Source organism: Ptiloglossa arizonensis, chromosome 11 (assembly GCF_051014685.1).
Source record: "Ptiloglossa arizonensis isolate GNS036 chromosome 11, iyPtiAriz1_principal, whole genome shotgun sequence".
NCBI lineage: Eukaryota > Metazoa > Arthropoda > Insecta > Hymenoptera > Colletidae > Ptiloglossa > Ptiloglossa arizonensis.
This window is the reverse complement of record NC_135058.1, coordinates 11949417-11971317: the sequence shown is the minus strand read 5'-3', so window position 1 is coordinate 11971317 and position 21901 is coordinate 11949417. Positions and strand designations below refer to the sequence as shown.

At 41.4% G+C, this 21901-nt stretch overlaps 1 protein-coding gene across 1 annotated transcript in view; it reads right to left on the bottom strand.

The window, feature by feature from the left end:
- Positions 1 to 16696: 16696 nt before the first annotated feature.
- The window catches only part of LOC143152696 (uncharacterized), a 51633-nt gene continuing 46428 nt past the window's right edge, over positions 16697 to 21901 (bottom strand). The window contains exon 5 of the mRNA XM_076323078.1: positions 16697 to 18104. Within this exon, the coding sequence (XP_076179193.1) occupies positions 17931 to 18104 (174 nt within the window). The 3' untranslated portion in view covers positions 16697 to 17930. The remainder of the gene's footprint in view (positions 18105 to 21901) is intronic.

Sequence of the window (21901 nt, the reverse complement as noted above, 5' to 3'; positions counted from 1 at the left end):
GTTATAACGATGAAATTTTATCGATCACGGTGCTGCTCGTTACGACCAAGTTCAACTATATATTTATCACGCTCAAATACTTCAACTCTTCTTTAATTTATCAAAGCTTTATACTCGAGTTTTTTGTATTTATATATTTACTTCTCTCTCTCTCTCTCTCTCTCACATTCCATTTTATGTTATTTTACTTTATTTTTATACTACGTGGGTTTTAGAGGTTAGGTTAATAGCAATATATAAACACCTTGCATTTATACCGTGAATGTATATTTATATCTACATCTACGCGTTATTCTTTAACACGGCGCTTCGGTTTTATATTCTAAACGTCACACGGGCAAAGCCATATTGTTGTCATTATTATTCATATACTTACCTTTTTAGACAGTTGTGTCATTCATTGTCCTGCCCTGATCGCTTTCACTCTATAATATTCCGATAGAACCTGCAGTTTCCCTTCTTGTCGAAGGACATTCTTTTTATCGACACTATATGGAAGTGTTTGCAAACAGTTCGTGTTTTCGCGACGAGCAAAGTTCCTGGAACGCGGGCGCAATGCGATTCTGGCACGTGCACGTCCTTGAAACTCGACGAGCAACTCGGGTGTTTGAACTGCGCCCAAATTGTTGCGCCTACTGTAACACCTTTTCGTTTTTTTTATTTTACCAGCTACTGTCATCTTCCATAGGCCATATTTTTAAATTCCGAGTGTACGCGCGCGTGTGTGTGAATGTGTCCTGAACGATTGCCCACCTCGCCGAGCACGTTACGCGATCGAACATCATACTTTATATAACGCGGTGGATACGGCACGCGAGCTCGCTAACGTAAGCGAGTAATGGAAAAAGGGCGCTTCCTAATCACGGTGACCGATAAGACCGTCGAACGTTGGACAACCGTTCCGTAAAGCTACGTTGGAATTCAAACACGAAACTCGAAAAGCACAATTAATAATACAAATCGGACAAACAGCGAACTTCCTGAACGGTTCTGAGAGCAACTGTTAGGGTAATTTATTTATCTCATCGATGTTTCGGTTCGTGACGAAGGTCTCATTCGGAAATAATTAAACAGTTCCTTAACGATCGACATTATAGGTTTTACTTGTTACGTAGTTTCCAAGTTGCAGAGTACATTAACAATTTGGTTAGCTCGATGTATCGGGACGTTTACTTATTATCATTCTCTTCGATTTATTTTTTAATCAGGCTCACCCTCGTCGCGTTTGGCTTAATTACCGCCCTCGAGATTCAATTTCGCGCACTCGTAAATCCTTCGCACTCGTCCAACGAGCACTTGGTCGGGCGAAACGCTCGGATAAAAAGACTTTTGTACTCCAACTCTGAATCGTACCCGAAAACTACCCCATTGAAACGAGATGTACCACGGGACGTCATCGTTTGACCTCATCCCTCCGAATATCACTCAAATCTCCGCCGAGACAGCTGTCCCCTTGTTAATCCGGTGATTTAGGGTCGGTAACAACAAGTTAATAGAACAGAAGCTTCGCCCGACACCTCGTGGCTGGAATTCGTCGGGCAAGTTCGCTCTCGGAGGACGAAAATAGCTCCCCGAGGATAGAAAGACGGATTTATTAAATAGGACATTTCTCGCGAGCTTCACGGCTTTCGGTGTCCTCCTTTAAAAAAAAATATATGTATATACATATACATCTCGACATCCTCTGTCGATACGGGGCGGCTCTCTTTCCCTCCCTGTCTCTCCGTGTCTCTCCGTGTCTCTACGTGTCTCTCCCTGTCTCTCCGTGTCTCTCCGTGTCTCTCCGTGTCTCTCCGTGTCTCTCCCTGTCTCTCCCTGTCTCTCGCTGTCTCTCCCAGTCTCTCCCAGTCTCTCCCTGTCTCTCCCTGTCTCTCCCTGTCTCTCCCTGTCTCTCCCTGTCTCTCACTGTCTCTCCCTGTCTCTCCCTTTCTCTCCCTGTCTCTCCCTGTCTCTCCCTGTCTCTCCCTGTCTCTCCCCGTCTCTCCCAGTCTCTCCCTGCCTCTCCGTGTCTCTACGTGTCTCTCCCTGTCTCTCCCTCCCTCTTCGTGTCTCTACGTGTCTCTCCCTGTCTCTCCCTGTCTCTCCCTGTCTCTCGCTGTCCCTCCCTGTCTCTCCCTGTCTCTCCCTGTCTCTCCGTGTCTCTTAGTGTCTCTACGTGTCTCTCCCTGTCTCTCCCCGTCTCTCCCAGTCTCTCCCTGCCTCTCCGTGTCTCTACGTGTCTCTCCCTGTCTCTCCCTGTCTCTCCCTGTCTCTCTGTGTCTCTCCGTGTCTCTCCCTGCCTCTCCCTCTCTCTTCGTGTCTCTACGTGTCTCTACGTGTCTCTCCCTGTCTCTCCCTGTCTCTCCCTGTCTCTCCCTGTCTCTCCCTGTCTCTCCCTGTCTCTCCCTGTCTCTCCCTGTCTCTCCCTGTCTCTCCCTGTCTCTTCCTGTCTCTCCCTGTCTCTCCGTGTCTCTCCGTGTCTCTACGTGTCTCTCCCTGTCTCTCCGTGTCTCTCCGTGTCTCTCCGTGTCTCTCCCTGTCTCTCCCTGTCTCTCGCTGTCTCTCCCAGTCTCTCCCAGTCTCTCCCTGTCTCTCCCAGTCTCTCCCTGTCTCTCCCTGTCTCTCCCTGTCTCTCCCTGTCTCTCCCTGTCTCTCACTGTCTCTCCCTGTCTCTCCCTGTCTCTCCCTGTCTCTCCCTGTCTCTCCCCGTCTCTCCCAGTCTCTCCCTGCCTCTCCGTGTCTCTACGTGTCTCTCCCTGTCTCTCCCTCCCTCTTCGTGTCTCTACGTGTCTCTCCCTGTCTCTCCCTGTCTCTCCCTGTCTCTCGCTGTCCCTCCCTGTCTCTCCCTGTCTCTCCCTGTCTCTCCGTGTCTCTTAGTGTCTCTACGTGTCTCTCCCTGTCTCTCCCCGTCTCTCCCAGTCTCTCCCTGCCTCTCCGTGTCTCTACGTGTCTCTCCCTGTCTCTCCCTGTCTCTCCCTGTCTCTCTGTGTCTCTCCGTGTCTCTCCCTGCCTCTCCCTCTCTCTTCGTGTCTCTACGTGTCTCTCCCTGTCTCTCCCTGTCTCTCCCTGTCTCTCCCTGTCTCTCCCTGTCTCTCCCTGTCTCTCCCTGTCTCTCCCTGTCTCTCCCTGTCTCTCCCTGTCTCTTCCTGTCTCTCCCTGTCTCTCCGTGTCTCTCCGTGTCTCTACGTGTCTCTCCCTGTCTCTCCGTGTCTCTCCGTGTCTCTCCCTGTCTCTCCCTGTCTCTCCCTGTCTCTCGCTGTCTCTCCCAGTCTCTCCCAGTCTCTCCCTGTCTCTCCCTGTCTCTCCCTGTCTCTCCCTGTCTCTCCCTGTCTCTCACTGTCTCTCCCTGTCTCTCCCTGTCTCTCCCTGTCTCTCCCTGTCTCTCCCTGTCCCTCCCTGTCTCTCCCTGTCTCTCCCTGTCTCTCCGTGCCTCTCCGTGTCTCTACGTGTCTCTCCCTGTCTCTCCCCGTCTCTCCGTGTCTCTCCCTGTCTCTCCCCGTCTCTCCCATGTTTTCTCTCTCTCTCCCTCTACCTGTCTTATTGAATTTCTTTTTATCTCCAGTCGCGTCACACGACGCGAGGTCGCGCATATTTCCTCGGCCAGCTCCGAAACTTGTTGCACGCAATACGCCAGTCAGCGTAGTACCGCGACCCGGTTCTGCGACGCGACGTCTCGATCTTACTCGGCTCCCCGAGCGTCGTCGTCGTCGTCGTCCGCTTCGGACACGTGGGACGACCACACGATAAGGATGCAAGGATTTCAAGGACCGCTTCGATCGGGGGTCACCCAAGGTCGACCTGTTCCTCCCTGGGCCTGCGTTCGCCCGTGCGCTCGGCCGCGAATCCTTGCGAAGGGAGGCGGCTGTCGGCGTTCCCCACTGATTTTCGACACCTCCGCCCCACCCGTTGATCGTCCGCCAGCTCCCCCCCACTCTCGCTCCACTTTCCCTGTTCCCAACGGCCTTCCACCCCCGCCTGTCCCCGTCCCCAGTTAACATCGATCGAGTGATCTCGACGCCTCTCGCGCCCGGATTTGTGCATGCGTACCGCTGGTACACGCGTGCAGCGGCGCAACTGGTGTAGCCGACGATCGATTTGAGTTCATTGTATGCCGACCGTAGCGGCGTTGCATCCGCGACTTTTTCCCTGGGTTGCCTGGGACAACCGTGCGATATATCTGCGTACTTGTGCGGACCACGTGTCCCGGTACAGGGTTTTTACAACCTTTTTTTTTCCGTCCTTTCCGGGAAACGTCGAACCTCGTACACCACACGCTAAATTTTGTTGTTGCCTTTAATATTCTTAAATGAAAATTATTTCGAATAACGGCCAACGGACGAAAACACTGTACGGTTGCTTCGGTTTTTTCTTCTCGCAACGTTTGTTCAATTTGAAGAAACTTAGAATTTTTAAGATACTCTTCGACGAACGTGTTCAAGGATGATGAAGGATCGTGTGCTGGCCCTTTATTCGAAATAACGACGACGCGGTTAGAGGTGGTTGTATGATAGCGGAAAGACAATGAATATGAATAACGATAATAGCTCCCCGTTCGCAAAGTGACGAATTTAAAAGCTTCGGAACGAAAAGCAGTTTGGAAGCTTTCGCAGAGAGAAACGTGTGGAGTGAAATGGACTCGAATTGGGGTGAAAATTTAGAGGTGGATGAGTATAAAAGTATTCTAGGAGAGTATTAAGGATTCCGGGCCAGCTATTTCTGCGCAAATTGGCTTTAAACGCAAAAATTGCGAGTGTCGAGTCGACTTTAAATTGTAATTTAATTCTCTTTTAAACTGTGGTTCTTCATGGAGGGAGTAAGGGTGCAAAAAAGTTAGAAAAATCGAGTTTCTAGTTTTAACGGAACTCGTTTAAAAATATAAACGCAAAGTTTAATCCCGTACTGCTGAAAATATTATTCAACGGAATTATAGAACAAGAATGTAACGATTAATGAAGTTACACTGTGCAAAAATTTAAATTCTTACCTAATACGATTATTTCGTTGGACGTTTTAATTTAATTCCACCGCTTTTACGGCGATCGTTCAGTACGATCTTTTAAACAGTTTAAGACTTTAACACCTGATCGCAGCACGGTTCTAGGAAAAATTTTGGAGCTCATGTCTGCAGGGACGCTCTTTTTAACATGGACGTTATAAAAGGATCGTTTTCGTTATTGATGCTTTTTTTTACGAGTTTTAATCAACGAGATAATGCTTTTACGATAATTACCCGTCCAAACCAGCTACTAGTTTCGTGGTTTCTAAACAACCTTCAGCAGTCTAATTGTGCCTCGAAGGCACGAGCAGTGTTGAATACTCTAGACCAATTGTACGTACCTTTGTGGTGTTTCGATGTGTAGACTAATATTGTTTATGGGTTTCGTTATCTCTTACAACGGAAACACTTCGTGACGCATGTAAGGAGTGTACCGACTCGAATATATTCTCGATAATGTTCAAAGTAATTGGAGGGTTAACCTATTTAAATGCCTTTATCGCTCCGTCCAATACTTTAAGAGTCCTATGCGTTATATAGGCAAATGTATGACAAGGACATGCATTTTATGAGCGCGTTGGCGTTTATATATCTACAACGAAGAATAACAGTTGTCCATATTTAGATTTGATCGGTTCGTATTCGAGCACGCGTATTATATGGCTTTATAAAATTAATTTTTTCGGAAAAGAAAAAGTTTCTATATTTTCGATTCATTTTCTGAGGAAAAATCTTTCATTTTTTATTTTTATTGTTACGGAAATTTATTTAGAGACAATATTTGAAGAGAATATTTTGCAATTCCTAGTTTAAAAAATTTTTAAGTCTTTTTAACGCGTTTAAAGGGAACATGTATTTCTATCGCATAGCGTTGCAATTGATCAAAATAGAAATTGGACTACAATGTCATGACCTTAATGTAAACTAATACGTTGCACATTTCAGCGTTTCCGTACAGCGTTGTAACGTTTGACACGAATGAATCGTCAACTGATACAAACTATATAATACGTTTAAAATTTGTATATTTCTAAACAGTAAAATCTAAAAACAGTTATTACAAAAAAAAGAACTAGGCAATATTTTTTTAATGAAACATTACTTACATGGAAGTATAGAATTTACTTTGCAGTTATTTGTCGCGAGTCACGTGCTTCACGCTTGTCCGGTTAAAGAGGTTAGGTCCAAATGAAGTAGCAAAATAAGTCGCACCTGTTGGTAGTCTATGATCCGAGAAAACACGACCCACTAAGGATTAAATTATTGCTGCTACGAGACTCCAAGAGTTGCAAATTGGAAAAAAAACTTATTGAAAATTCTGTCCGACGAAGTACCATTCCAGTGGAAGTATAGAGTTCGCCCCAGAATTACTCGTCGTGAAAGACACGTGCTCGCCAATTAAGGGGATTAGCTCTAAGTAAGTTAAGTACCAGTAAACAAGTCACACCTGCTTGCAGAGCGTGTCGTGTGAGACAGACGGATCGCAACGAATTATCGCGGTTAAAATTTTCTAAGGTACTTGAAACTACAAGGAGACCTATTGGTAATTCTTTGTTAACAAAATTATTAGCTTTGTCAAGGTAGAAATTCCTTTTAGAATTGTTTGCCGTAAACGCCACGTGCACTGGCTAAATTTAAGTTCGTACTACTTAACCCTTTATCGTCGCACCGTACTTCAGAGTACCAGTATTTAATTCGGTCCATAATTATTGAAAAAATATTATCAAAATAATTTTACACGATGTTACGTTAACGTTACGATACTACCTATGTGACATTGTTTATTATGAATCCATGCACGTTATTTATTTTCTCGTAGCTGAAAATCCAAAGAATTTAACAAAAGCCTTCCTTTTTATGCTAGAGACGTGAAAATGGCATGCAATTTCTGACGGTTTGTTTTCTTTTTCGTATTTTTTTAAACTGCTCGCAAAAAAAAAGGTATTTGATCAAACGAGTCGACATGACTGCAGCGACCCTTATTTGCATATGTATGTATGTATTAGAGGTAGACACGCTATTGTGAACGAAATAGAACGAAACAGTTGACCTTAATTGAACAAAATATTAACACAATAATAAATCTGTTCGTTCATTTGCAAAATATCAAGGGATTTATCGCGAGAAAAATATTTCAATGCTGATGCGCGAAAACCATTGTCTCGGCGCGACGAAATTGCACCACGTGCGTGTGAATACAACACAAACTATTATGATATTAATTTTACCGTATCAAGCAAATGTTAATAACAGAGCTTGGAAATTTACCTCCGCAACTTGGGACGATCGAACACCATTTCTCACTGTTCCCATTTAACATTCGTTGGTACAATATTTTGTAAGCAAACGAGACTATTTATTATCGTTGCTGAGTGGCGAGAGTGTTTCCGTATCGAAAGGAGGTAGGGATCGCATCAGGTGGAACTACTGGAAACAATTACCATAACAACGCGGCAAACTTGAATTTCGATGAAAAAAAAGAAAAATCATTTTGCTCCAATATCCTCGAACAATTATCGACTCCGTGGAATCTATTCTCAAATAGACATTTACACCATGTTTCGAATTACAATCTTATTACATTAGCTTTATTTAATCCACAACAACAGCTGAACAGAAATTCGAACAAATCGATCGTGTTACCATTTCGTTCGAAGAAAGCGAATTTTTTCATTCGAAGAAATTTAGATTCGTTTAAACGGTTCGAATAACTCGTTATCCTCTCGTTTAGAAAACATTTTCATCTTATAACGAACAACGTTCGCGAGCCACGAATAAACTTTCCTCCGGATGAAACTTTATTCGAATTAACCTGTATCCGGATGAAAGTTTTATTTACTTGAAACTTGATTCGCGACACACGAATAAAAGTTCGTTCAAACGAAACTAAGTGGAGTGGCTCCCGCTCCTCATTCTTTATTCTCAATTTACGAATAACCTTTCGAGGGACCGTGTTAATTCGATTGATCAAAAACTGTTGCCAGTATTTGTAGACAGTCTCGATGAATTAATTCTAAATGTCACGGTGGACTGTCGTAATGAGATGCGTTTAATAATGAAGCCCATCAACGGCCGTGCCGCATGCCTGTGCCGCGTGCCGTAGAAATAGAAGTTTTTAATACGATCACGGAAAGGACGCCGTTCAAACTAATAGTTATTAGTGATGCAAGCCTGTCGCGCGGACCGACTGAAATTGTTTAATGGTCGGGAGTACCAATCGATACTTGTCATACGAGACCTGCACACATTAACCGCGCGTTACAGAGTCAGATGAAACTTTAGAACCACCCCACGGTGTATCGATTCGCCCAAGTAATTTTGTATCCCGAGGTCCAATCAACGGAGTCACACTTAAGCGACCAACGACTCGAACGTCGTCGTCGGAGATCGGGATTACTTAATCCGTCGAGAATGATTTATTAACATTTATTTCTCATTTTCCGTCAACGATGTATCGTCTGGAGAAATTAGCCCCTAATCTTGTAACATCAAATTACAATCAGTGGTTCGTGGTACCAGTTGCTGTACATCGTCGTTCGTAAATTGATATTCATAATCAGCAAACCTATTTCTTCGACACGGAGAATGCAAAATTTTGGTCTCGATAAAAGTTCCCGAAAGAGAAATAAAAATACAAACTCGTACCCGTTACTCGTTGAACAAGAATTAAAATTTGTCGAGTGACACATTTCACGATGAACAAATAAAAATTTCACCGCTAAATCGAATAAACGTCGCGAATAAATTGCTCGCCGTTCATTTCATTCGTCGTCTTTTAGTCGAATCAAATTTGGTCTATTCGATTATTTTTTATCTAAATTTCATTAACGTGCGTTATGCTTTCCTATTTCCATTCCATTTCGATGCTTTCGAATCGTTTCTCGGAAATTAGCTTCTATGTTCTTCGTATTTCTTAACGTCTGTCGAATTACTTTGTATTTTAAACTCGTTACTTGTATATTATTTTCTCCTATTTCCATTCTACGCGGTCTGTGGTTTTCAGTAGTTTTGAAAAGTTTCTTCGAGGTTGGATTCTGTAACAGAACTTCGTCACACTTTTTCCCTTAAACATTTTTATTCTTTGCCATATTTTCGTACCGCGTTATTGCAATATGCAAGAGGAACGTAAAATAAGTAAATAAAATGTTTTTACGTACAGTTCCTTCGTTTCGTGGAAGTCTCGCGAGGATTAAAACTGAAACGTTGAAATATTTATCGTTCAACGTGTACGCGAGGATGTACGCGATGTGTGCTTTTGAAAATCATTTTTTAAACTTTCTTCTCACGATCGGCGAAAGCAGATAGACGTACGCTTCGACACGTGAGGAATTCAGTGTCCGTGGCGCACACAGTCTCGAATTAAATCGCAAGGGAAGGGGTTAAATGTTCGCTCGGAAGGTGTTCACTCCGTGCACGCGACGCTGTACGTGACGTTCTGTCGATAATGCAAAGGCGTGCCAATATAACGAACCGCTCGATCCGGCACTGTTAATAAACGGAATTTAAATAGAACTGTTGATCCGTCACTAACGAACTTGCATAACTGGCAGGGAGTCCCAATGGCTCGTGTTCGTTGCCCGGGCGTCGATTATCGTTTGGTTCGTTCTTTTAAATCCATCGCTGATGTTACGTAAGTGCGTCGATGATTTTTTCAATCGTAGCTTATTATTACAACGATTTAACTATGTGTAACGTCTAACCGAAAAATTACAACCACGTATCTCAAAGTCTTCAACGGTTTTTAAATATCTTCGTCTTCGACGATGGGAGTCTATGGGGTATCGACGTTGAAAGAAAAAAAAATATATATATATTTCCTTATTTTAGAAAATCTAAATTAGTTTTTCAATATTAATATTTAAATCAATGCAGTCGTGTTTAAAAAAATATCGATTACCTTAAAGTATTGTAAAATACGAGTGTGAAAAAACATGGTGGTATCAGGACATTCGTTTTCTTGAAAATTATCTTCGAGGTTAATTTTTATTTCGTTTCATTTCAGTTGACTCGAGTACGAAGATCTTGAACACCCTGTATAGAGGGAAAACTGCAAAAAAGAAACATTATGTTATACTTACGTCATGTAGAACGTCGTAAAACGAACAAAGTACGCCACAAGGTTCTCCAGTCGTTAAATCCAACGAATGAGATTTCGTTACGACAGAAACGCGTGTTCGATAGACGGCGTCGCGTTTTGCAATTCGAATGTTAGTCGTCTATCATAAATCAGGCGAGTCGTAACGGAAATGGTAGCTAATTGGCCCCCATGCATTGTAAATGTAGTTTTTGGACGGTACGAGAGGTCGGTATCGATTGAACGTATTGCATGCACAATCGAAAGATGCATTCGATCGATGCAACGCTCCCGCGCGTTTGATGTAGCGCGGTAAACGTTAAAACCATTAGCGCGTTCTACTGGTTTAATTAAAGATATATACGTACAAGCTTCATTGACGGAAAATAAATACGGTGGAACATTCTTTGTATTGCGCTTCAATTGTGCTTAGCTCGTTTGTAATTAAATATGTGCAATATATACATTTATATACTTGCGCAAATTAGTTACGGTTTACATAAATTGGAATTCGTACTTTACGTATCAAATTAGTAGCAATTGAATTGAAATTGAATTTCCGGTAGTAATTGCTGACTTTAAGTTGCAGTATATGTATTCAGCTAAATTACCGTTAAAGTTCATCATTTTTTCGTGAAGCTATTCCATGTTTCCGTTTTTGTTCGTTATTTTCATTATTTTCATTTATTACCGTCTACACTCTGTTTATCAATATTTATCGTACTCGAGGTTACCTCTGCAACAATATGTAAATACCTAAATCTCTTTATTCCATTGTAATGGAAGTTTAACTGGAATTATTTCATTTTATTATTTACTTATCATTGTTCCTCCTTTAATTTGATACAATGTAGGCGTATCTGTATTATTATGCAGAAAACATATTTATGGATTAAAATTCTTTCTCCCTAAGAGTGAGTATAAACAACAATTATAATTCTCGTTAAAGAAAACATCGATTATCTTTGAACCTTGGAAAATATTCTAAGTGACCTACAAAAATTATAACCTTGAACAACATAACCTTCAAAATATAATTCTTTATCGATGCAACTTCATGGATAATATTTGTACCTCGAAAGTTATCTCCTTAAGACGTATAGTATTTTAAAAACCCATCGATGATTCCTGAATCTTTCAAAACATAACCTTCAAAACTTAGATCTCCGAAAAGTTAATATAATATACTAATGGCAATATTGCAAAATGCGAGTCAAAGAGATCTCTACGATTTTAAAGTATCTGCAAACTGTCGATTCTGTAGAAAAATGTTTGAAACAAAAATTGCGTTAAAATTGTCACGGAATAAAATAATCAACGTACTGTCACCAGATGATCTTCGTACCTCGATAAAATAACAAAATGATAACCAATTGTGGCAAAAGAAGTCCTCGATTCCGTGCTATTTTCGTACGAAGCGGTTTTCCATGGAAAGAACAGTAGTTTAAGGTCAAGTTAGATTACTCACCCTGTACGTCACACATCGTCTCACCCCGTCGGCTCGTCCGCGGAAAGATTCACACGCGTGGGAAAATCGTGAATAACTAATCCGTTACTCCGTTCCAAGTTCCGCAATTAAAGATACGAGCGAGCAGGAAGTACGTCTTTCCTGGACTGTTCGTCGAGACAGTTCTCCATACAATGTTCCGTCCTATATTTTTTTAGAACGAAACCTACTTTGCGCCTCGATTCAGGCTCTGCAATTAATGCGACCGAGTACGAAGCTATTGTGCCGCCTTTTTTTTCTCTACCGAAGTAACCTTCGAAACCGACCGTTCTTTTTTCCGCGCGGAACGAGGTGTGCAATCACGAACCAAATTCCCGAAAATTTGTCGCGCATGGTGGCTTTTTGTGAAAAAAATTCGAGACGAAATTAGTCACGGTAGTATTTGGAGCAATGTTTCCCATAGTAGGGACGTGATCTCTAGGGAGTGGAAGTCCAATGGGAGCGGCTGGCAATTTTTAATGCAGAAAAATGTAGATGAGTTAAATACTTATTTGTATTAATACACTAGAATTATTGTATCATTTTCTTTCTTTATTATTATTTTAATCTCTTTAAAGGTGAGAATTGCTTTGCATGTGGTACATCAAAATTAGTACCGTTGTATTGTTACTCTTTTTATAATTTACTTATCGAAGCGTTTCGCAAGCATTTCATTTAGTCAAAGTTTTTCTTTGGATAATCTTTTTCGTTCGGTGAGTAGAAAATTCTCTCGGTAAAAGCAATACGATATCGAATCAATTAAACGGAACTGTAACAGGATTTCTTTGTTTATAAATTTCATGCGCGAAAATTCCATCGTTTTCCTAACGAAGTACCTTCGATAAAGTTTACAAACCAGTGATCTAGAGAGTAAAATATTCAAACGGAAAAGGACATACCGTGCGTGTTCGATGCAATCTCGTATTCAGCTCGTGTTCACAGTCCCGCGCAAATTAACGGAAAACTGGATCACGTATAATGGTAAGGAACGATTTTACTCGCGTTGCACGCGATGTATTTCTTTTCGGAAGCGGAAGCAAACCGAAGGCGTAACGAGACGCAACAGGATTATCGATGCAAATGTAATGGTAGCAATATTGATTAAATAATTACGACACCGAGTAGCCAACGACGAGTACAGCGAAGTTTGCCCGACACTGCGGATTAAGCGAGTTGGTAATCCTCAGGAACTTATGGCGGCCGCTTAACCCTAGGAAAACTAAGGTTAGGGGAGGATGGAGGTGAAGGAAACTTGTTGAGCTCACCAGTCAGGAAATCCTAAAGATATGTTATTCATTCCTTGTAAAGTATTATCAAAAATATTATTCATCGTGTGTATAACCTAGAGATCGTTGTTTAAATATTGGTCTTAATTCGTTGAGAATGGAACCGATTAAAAAGACAAAGAATTGAACAGAGATTATTAACTGGAAGCAATCTCACTCTTGATTGCAGGGTTAGAAAATAATAATAGTAATAAAAAACTTGTACAAAGCTATAGTAAGAGTCGATATTTCCTCTAATTAAAAAATAAGTGTCTCGATATTATTGAGAAAATATTTTTCTAATTTGTAGTATATTGCGCAATGCTGACTAGTATACACGTACATCTCGATATGTCGATAGAATCTCAATACTTTTTGATCGTTTCTGTATACAGCATCGACTCGCAGCATGCTTGAATTAATTGAGTTAATATTCGATAATATTGATTTTCCGTGTACCATGGAGCGACTCTCGACGAAGATTCTGATACAAAAAATGCCGCGGTGTTGATCGAAATTCGAATACCGTTCCGCTCGCGATTACGTTGACGTAATCGGACGTTGGGATTTTAATTGGACCGAGTCCAGCGTGCGCGGATCGTTCGCGCGAGCGAGCCTCGCGGGAAAATCGGATCGCGGAAAAGTTATCGGATAAATCGGTCCAGATAGCGGACACGTTGCCGCGCATGCGCGAGAAAGAACCGACTCTCGACATGTAACGAATTAAACGCCCGGTCCCGCGTTAATTACGAAGCTTCTTCGCGTCGTAATCAGATCATGTACGAAGCGAAAGTACATTAATTATTCCCGCATAACTCTCTGTGCTTCGTTTAGCGTGAAATTTTTAACAGATTTGCCCGAAAACGAGGCGATCGAATACAATGCCGCCAGAAAAAAGAATATAAGAGCGAGAGACACGCGCTTTTATTTTAATAAAACTCAACCGAGACTCATTGTCTTTCTAAAATTGCAAATTTAATCTTTCTTTGTTCTTCATCGGTAAATATTGATATTTTTTTTTAATACCTGAAAAAGTGGGAACGGTTTTTAAATTTTTTCACGGGGTAGGGGTATCTTCTCCCTGTCAATATTTTTTCTATTTGATTGAAAATTAACAGAGAGGAATACCTCGCATTTAATGGTCACAATATAATCGTAGGAAGCAATAAAATCTATTTCTTGGTAAAATATCAATTACAATATTTTCCTTAAAGATAAACGAGTAACTATTACCTATGTATAACGCTGAATTCAATCTTCTTTTGTTTTTCATCGGTGTGTACAAAATGTCATGAATATTGATGGTTTTACGGATGCATGAAAAAGCGGAAATATTTTTTTAAATTATTTCGTAGGCAGTTGTTTGCCCCTTGGCTCCTTCTACGGTGGCGTTACTAATCGGGTAATATTCTGTTTCGTGCGAAACGTTCCTTCCGTGAAACCATAAACGTCAAATGTGTTCAATTCATCGTTTCGTTGTACCGTCGGATTTATGCTGTTATCTCGCCTTTATTCCTTTCGTGAGATTATCTACAAAGCTGTTAGGTTGGATGGGAAGATCTGTTGGATGAATTATTCCATTCGTAGAGAGGGATGACTATGATTTATTACGTAGCATGGGGGATGTCGGTATAATTTTGATTTGGATAAGTCGTTTCCGAGATTCGGAGCTCGTCTGTGTTTTCCCGTTTCTATGGGTCGACGTGTTCCTTTTATTGGACTTGTCGTTACTCAAATAGAGATAAATTCGTTCTGGGTTATTGAAAATTATTTATTCAAGTTACGTCTTTGGATCTGGATATAAGATTGTTAAACGCAAGACGAATATTAAAGACTACGTACGACCTCGAATGTTTCTTATATAAATGCGTAACATTACGTTGAACCAAATAGAATTAATCGAGCAGAGTTTAGTGTGTTTATTATACGTTTTCACTAGTTATATCATTGTGTGGTTTATCTTTCAACGAATTTATTCCGGTATAAAAATGGAAAATTATATTAATTCTGGGAATACGAAGAATACGTAGTGAAATATGAAGGATATAAAATACATGTACAACATATAATCTTATCAGTTCTTCTTAGTTTACAGTTCACAGTTTTGAATACTGTGTTTCTTCCTTCTAGATATCGACGAGAAACAAAATGTGACCGGTCGAAACACTTACACATTATTTCCCGTGATACCCAGCATTATATATGGTTAACTCGCGTATTACAGTCCATTGAGCTCGTCCTTGCGTAGTAGACTGCAGGAAGAAAATGTATGTTCGGGATTTGTGAAACGACAGGGTTTATTTGTGCGACCGAGAAATTTTCCGCACACTTTCTGCGATACTTGAGCTCGTGTTCGTTTATACAGCGGCGAGCATATAAATAGAAACGGGTAGATATATTTCTATCCGTTTGTAAATAAAGTCAAGTTTCTCCGTAACAGGGGATGGTCCTTCGAACTTTCCAGGGCGCAACAGCAGCCGTGTAAAAAGAAAAAGAGAGAAAAAAAAGAAATCAAACGCAATACGCGAGTTCCCGCGTGATTGGTCCTGGAATATAGCCGCGTTGGACTAAACAATGTATGATATTATTAAATATGAAAGCAGAGGTGACCCTCAAATGTCTGGAGATACTTCACCTTGATTAAAATTACGCTTCGCGAACGCTATGAAACGATGCGCACCCCCGTGAAGCGGAATAAATCATGAAAGCTCCCCTGGAAAATGGAATAATATATCTGAAATATTTTTTTCGGACAAACTACGGAAATAATCGTGGGAGTATCGGTGGTTTAAAATGGAACACTGTTATTTTTTAAAAAGAATATCACGTACCTTTTTCTCGTGCTTTTTATTACAACGTCCACAGTAGATAACAGAGACGATCGCTTCGTTACTGAGAATTTCTAACGGTTCACCCGGTATAGGTGGAGCGTATTCGTTGTTGTTTTTTGAAAAGAACGTTCGGTACCTGTTTTACGCGATACCATAACTTTTGCGGAAAGAAAAACAATGACCTATATAAGTCAAGATCGTTTGAGGTAATTTCGCCAATTAGCGTATAATATAATATCGAATAGGTTGCTCTTAATGCTGATACACGTAGGATGTAATCATCCGTGTTTATTGCATCAAAATTACACAGCACACCAGTTAAAAGGTTTAATAGAATAAGACAAATTAAATGAGGGATAAATACGTAATTATAGTGGGAAGACCAGGTTACAAGTACACACTGTTCCAAACCTAACCTAGAATACTTCCTGATACGTTTCAAGAGGCACCTCTACTTCTTCAAAAGTATAACACGTATTGACCGACTCGCTATCAATGACCTTGACTGATATACATTATTGTCCAACTTCTATAAATTTATTGTACAAAGTCGAATAAAGAAATATACAAGATTCTACTTGAAAGGAATATAATTTATTTGAACGTCCGAAACATCTCCATCTGTAAAAAAGATACATCCGTTACTTAATATCGTTCTGGAAACCTTCGATTTGCATCCGAAACGTTTCTCAACATTTACAAACATGAAAAATCTTCGTTGAAACTCTTTGCTGAAAAAATTACTCCAAATTCTAGGAATTTTATAATTATTTTTTCCTTTCTTCGTCGTTAAGGGAAGTATCCTTTTAAATATTTTAATAATTCTTCATACATATCGCAACGTTGAACAACTTTCATTAGAGTAACCAAACGAATATTTTTGTCTCGATTATTACCTTTCGACGTCGTGGACAATTTTTACGATATTCGTTCGAAGGGGTGGAAAATAGGACACCCCTGTTCGTTGCATGCAGAACGGAGTTAGGATTGTAAAAATTCGTACGTTTTGTTCGTATCGCGCATAAAGGCAGGGGAGGGTGGCAATGAAAAATAAAGGCAGTCAGATCGGTTGCGTATTACAAAACTTTAGATAAGCTTTATTATCCGATATTTTACAGTTCACGTGCGCGGTCGCGCCATTAGCGTCTGCGAATTGTGCTCAGTGGTCGGGATCGAGCATGCGAACGCCGTTTTATCTCGAATTTCCGAATCGTTTTCTGGTCTATAAGCCCTCGACCAATTGCGGGGGAATTTCCAGCTGTGGAAATCGCTCCCCGTCCGAATCGAGGCGAAAAATTCGATCGGTGATGGCGTACTCCTCGCGGAAATTTCGGGTACGTACACCCAACGTTTCGAGGTGTGCCCCCCAAAATACGATAATTGTCTCCGAATGTCGGTGTACACCCAAAAAAAAAAGAAGAAAAAAAATATTCGGGGCGTACATCTAACTTTCGAGATACGCCCCCAAAATGGTACAATAATCTCCAAATATCGGTGTTCGCTTAAAAAGAATATATGTTATGCCCAAAAAAAAATACGATATTTATTCAAAAATGTAAGTGTACATCCAAAAGAAATCCGGACACGATACGATGTTCATCCCCAAATGTAGATGTACACCAAACAAGAATTCGGTATCCCAAAAATGTTCACTCTCGAGTTTAAGTGTCCAATTGAAACCAATTCAGGGCAGCCATGTTTTGGTATATGCCCTCAAGGTACGATGTTCGTCTCCAAACGTAAGTGCGATCCAAAAGGAATCAGAGGTATATACATCTTCGTTTCGGGTGTATAAGGTTGTTAGGTGTAATTCAAAAATAATCACGGGTATATACACGAGTTTAGGATTGCGCGCGTAGAATCTTCGTTCGTTTGTGAGTGCACACCCACAAACAATTCAAGATATACCCCCGAAAGTGTTCGTCGAAGAGCGCCCGGTGAAAATTGTTTCGGAACACCCGAGTTTCGCGATACAGACCCAAGATACGATGTTATCTCCGACAAAACTCCGTAATTGGGCGCGAGCCTCGAATCGATCTCAAATTCGAATTTATCCCCGATTCTGTGGTCTACCTGGTTGTATTTTTCGATGTTCTCCGCTCGACGAGCCGCGCCGGGAACGGGCTCCGTTGTTTGAGACGCGACAGCGCGTGTTCCTTAACTTGTAATGCAATATACTCTCGTAGCACCTTAGTCTTAAATAGAGAGAGGTGTATGCCAGTTGTCCGATCGCAGCTTCGAGGGTCGATGGTGACGTTCGAGCACGTGTGTATCGTTAGCCCCCTCGCGCGGCCGTCCTTCAGCAATGGGGGCAGCGAATCAGACCGTTCACGTCGCATTTCGCGCACTTCAGGGCGACGAATTCCGCGGTGAAGTCGTTGCGGTGCACGGACCTCTTGCTACCGTTGCAGACGGGGCAGAGCTGCCATTGGTAACCACCGCAGAACAAGCACACGGTGCACGCGTCGTCGCTCTGAAACGCAATAAGAAACCAGTGTACACAACGTGATGAGAGAGCACGGAAACTTAACCTTTCCATTGAATTGATCAGTGCTGAAAGAAACCGATGAATTAATTTAGAATTCGGTTTTAGGCGGAGACCAAGATTATCGAGGACGTTAACAGGACCAATGGCGACCGAATCGATGGAGAAAGTTTCTCCGGTAATAAAATGGAACCGCGGGGGCCGGTAGAAGAAACTCTGGGCCGTTGCGAGGATTTCCAAGAAAACTGAACAAAACCTGGCCAGTCGCATCGGTTCGGTGCGCTGGCCCACCGGCGATCAAGACTGGTCAGAGGGCCGCAAAACGTGCGTGACAATCCGTGTTAATTTTCAACGTTCGCGGTTCGTTCGACGATGTTTCACAATCCAGCTTTCACTGTTACTCATTTTCAGCTGCATTCTTCGTGAAAAACACGCCACCGCGGGGCATGTGGGAAACGAAGTTGTTACTTTAGCTTCCTCGTCTTTGATGTGGTTGCGGTTTCGAAACGTGTACACATTAATGCTACGAGTTCTCGATTACACTTCTTATAATAACCGAAGAATATTGGACGAGTTTTGTTCGCGAAGTTGTCACGGATTCGGGGACCAGGTTGTGCCAACTTCTCAGCCAGGTAGATGAAATTTGATCGGTGTTTCGAGTCGAACGCTCGTTTCACTTCGTGGACAAGGTGTTTTTTTGCAAACGTGTTCTGCGACTGAAAATACGACACAAAATTAAAATAATAATATAATGACATTTTAAATTTGACGCCATCGACGCAAAACTGCACGGTACAATGCAAACAGTCAACGAATTCGAAAGAAGCTGTAATCTGGACCGAAATACGTTTAAAAGTTTAATAGATAGTTTATGTTAATTTATACCATTCGTAATGGTTACCTAAGAATAATCAACCGAATCCAATGGAATATTGACATAACATCGATGCATACTTCTTTAGCGAAAGTTTTACCCCGGCATAGATGACGAGATACGATTGGCATTCAACGCGTTAATGAAATAATCCGTACGTATAGGTTGCGCACATAGATTGTGTTTATTGTGTGAAGAAAGATGAGAATAACGATGATACGTTATGCAAGAATTGCGTAAAGATTCCCGGGGAAAGGATGCATTGTGGGCGTTCATTAATAACATTTTTTCCAATGAACGGCACCCTCCACGTGACTATTCAGCTTTCACAGAAACAGAAACACTTCTCGCGTATTTTATAAATATCTTATTATACGTTAACTGGAAAGATCGAACGAAACACCCACGCTCTCCCTTCAAAATGTCGCGTTCGGTTCGTCGCAACGGTCTAATCGATTCAAAAGTTTGATACCCTATTAGATTTTGAATAAAATGTAAAATACTCCTTTGTCGATAAACATTGAAATTGAAGTTTATCCTCGAGACCATATTCTCTTAACTGAAATTCAGTTTGGAGATGTATTCTTTCGATTGAAATTCATTTTGACGATAAATTCCTTATCGATGCGTGGTACAAAATTGTTTTCTCTACGGTAGATATTCTTTAAAAATATTTAATCACATCGAACAACTATACGAGCTCCACTTGATATATATGTATTTAACAAATAATTTGATCACAGAAGTTATATTCCAGGAGAATGCACGATGTATTTTTAATTCGAATGATTTTCTAAATGAAAGGGAGGACCATAGAAATGTTAAATTAACATTGGCATAACTGTAGTCGTATATCTAGCCGAATAAAATATATATTTCATTTACTTCCTTGATCAGGGTAAAATGACTCTACTCTGCGAACAGTCGAGGATTAAGGGGTACTTTTATATGGGGGCGAGTCACGCAATTGGGACCGGCGATAACTCCTGCTTCGGTGAAGATAGGAAAAATATGGTGAAAGAAAAAGTTGTACGGTGTAACATTGATGTAACAATGGACATGTGTTATCAGTGGTACAACGAAATATATGTTAATATTCTTAACAAAAGAAAACTCGACAAGAGTAGTATCAATTCTTCGATTGCTCTTAATATTTTCATATCCCGAGTGAGTCTATCTCAAAGATTTAAAAATAATGCAATTGACCTTTCAGATGCATCGGTGCACTTAAAACCGATTAAAATGAAATAGTAAAATTACGAGAGAGTGAACCGTGTCGTATATTCAACTCTAACAGTTATCGGTTTTCTCTATCCTCGACTCGACTTCCTCTTCGTACGGTTCTACTTTAAAAAAAACTTCAATTGAATTTTCCGGATGCCTAGGTGCATTCACGAAGAAAGTCGAGTAGCAGGAAGATAGTCCCTCGTACGTTACTCGACTTTTTCTTTTACTATTTTTCATTATTTTCAGCGTGATTGTCTCTGTACATATACAGTCTTACGTAAAACAATTGTACTTTCCAGATGAGTCGGTGTATACACGAGAAAAGTCAGGTCACAGGAAGATAGACCCTCTTCGACTTCTTTCTATACCATTTTTCATTGGTGACTTCTTCTCTTCGCGGTCTCGCTTAAAACAATTGAACTTTCCAGATGAGTCGGTGTACCCACGAAAAAAGTCAGGTCTCAGGAAGATAGACCTTCTTCTACTATTCAACTTCTTCCATCGCCATTGTTCTCCACCTTCGGCGAAACAAATACCCACCGTTTCAATTGCCCTCTGCATTCGAACCGAGTCTTTGGATTTCGAACAGAAAACGATGAATTATACGATCGGGCGGCCGAGTGGCTGGCTCCATGCGCCTGGCAACCGACAAGGATTACCCGGGGATTCGAAGAAGGAACTCTAATATTCATCCTGGCAGAAGCACGTTTCCTTGCACCTGGGAACGAACGCTCCCGTCCGAGAGAACCTAATCGGCATTTATAAACCTACGGCGGAGTCGCTCGCGTATTTTCAGTTCCGTGGTAGCTTTTCCATTCGAGAGACTTCAGGACTAAAGGACGTTCACGATGCCCAAAGGGCCGCACCAGGGCGGAAGGAGCACCAGGAAAGTGACAGTGGTAGCAACAGTGTAAACGACCTTTACTCGCTGCAAGGTAAACCTCAATCGCACGACATCGAAATTTATGATCGCGTTGGAAAAGGAAGGTGGAGGCAGATATCGTCAGATAAAAGTGAAAGGATCTGTACAACCTTGCGTTCGCGACGGATTACGGTGCACGCGCGAGCGCGAGCGCGAACGCTCAAGTTCCTTTGTAACTCGCAGTTATGTGCCCGACACGGTCGCTCCATTCTTCTACGCGGCATAAATATTCCGACGACATGGAACGCAGTTACATAGAGAATTCTCGGAATCGACACGAAATTCCTCGAGAGTCAGATAATTCTTAAATAGGTGGAATATCGACAGACTTCTTGCGCTTCCTACGAGGATTACACGTTCGCGGGAACACGGGCGAATCCGAGTGTGGAACTTCGAAATGGTCCTTACGGAATTTGAATAACGTTGAAAAGAAATCGAATCGCGGACGATGATATGGACCGTCATGCTTTCGAGTTTTCCACGAGCGAATTCGAATGGATAAACGATGTCGATGAGACGCCAGCGATCGATAGTTTGAAACCAAAGGAAGAAAAAGTATGTTACGTAAACCTGGTCGCATGAATAATTCATCGAAAAGGTAAAATTAGAGTATGAAAACATCTTCCTGGTTATTCGACCATGTATTGTTATTCTTTGATTGTTTTCGGGAGTGGGAATAATTATTTGTCGATATTTTTAATCTAGAGAACAAATGTGTGTAAAGAATACAGGGTAAATTGATAATAGGAATCGCAGAGGTGC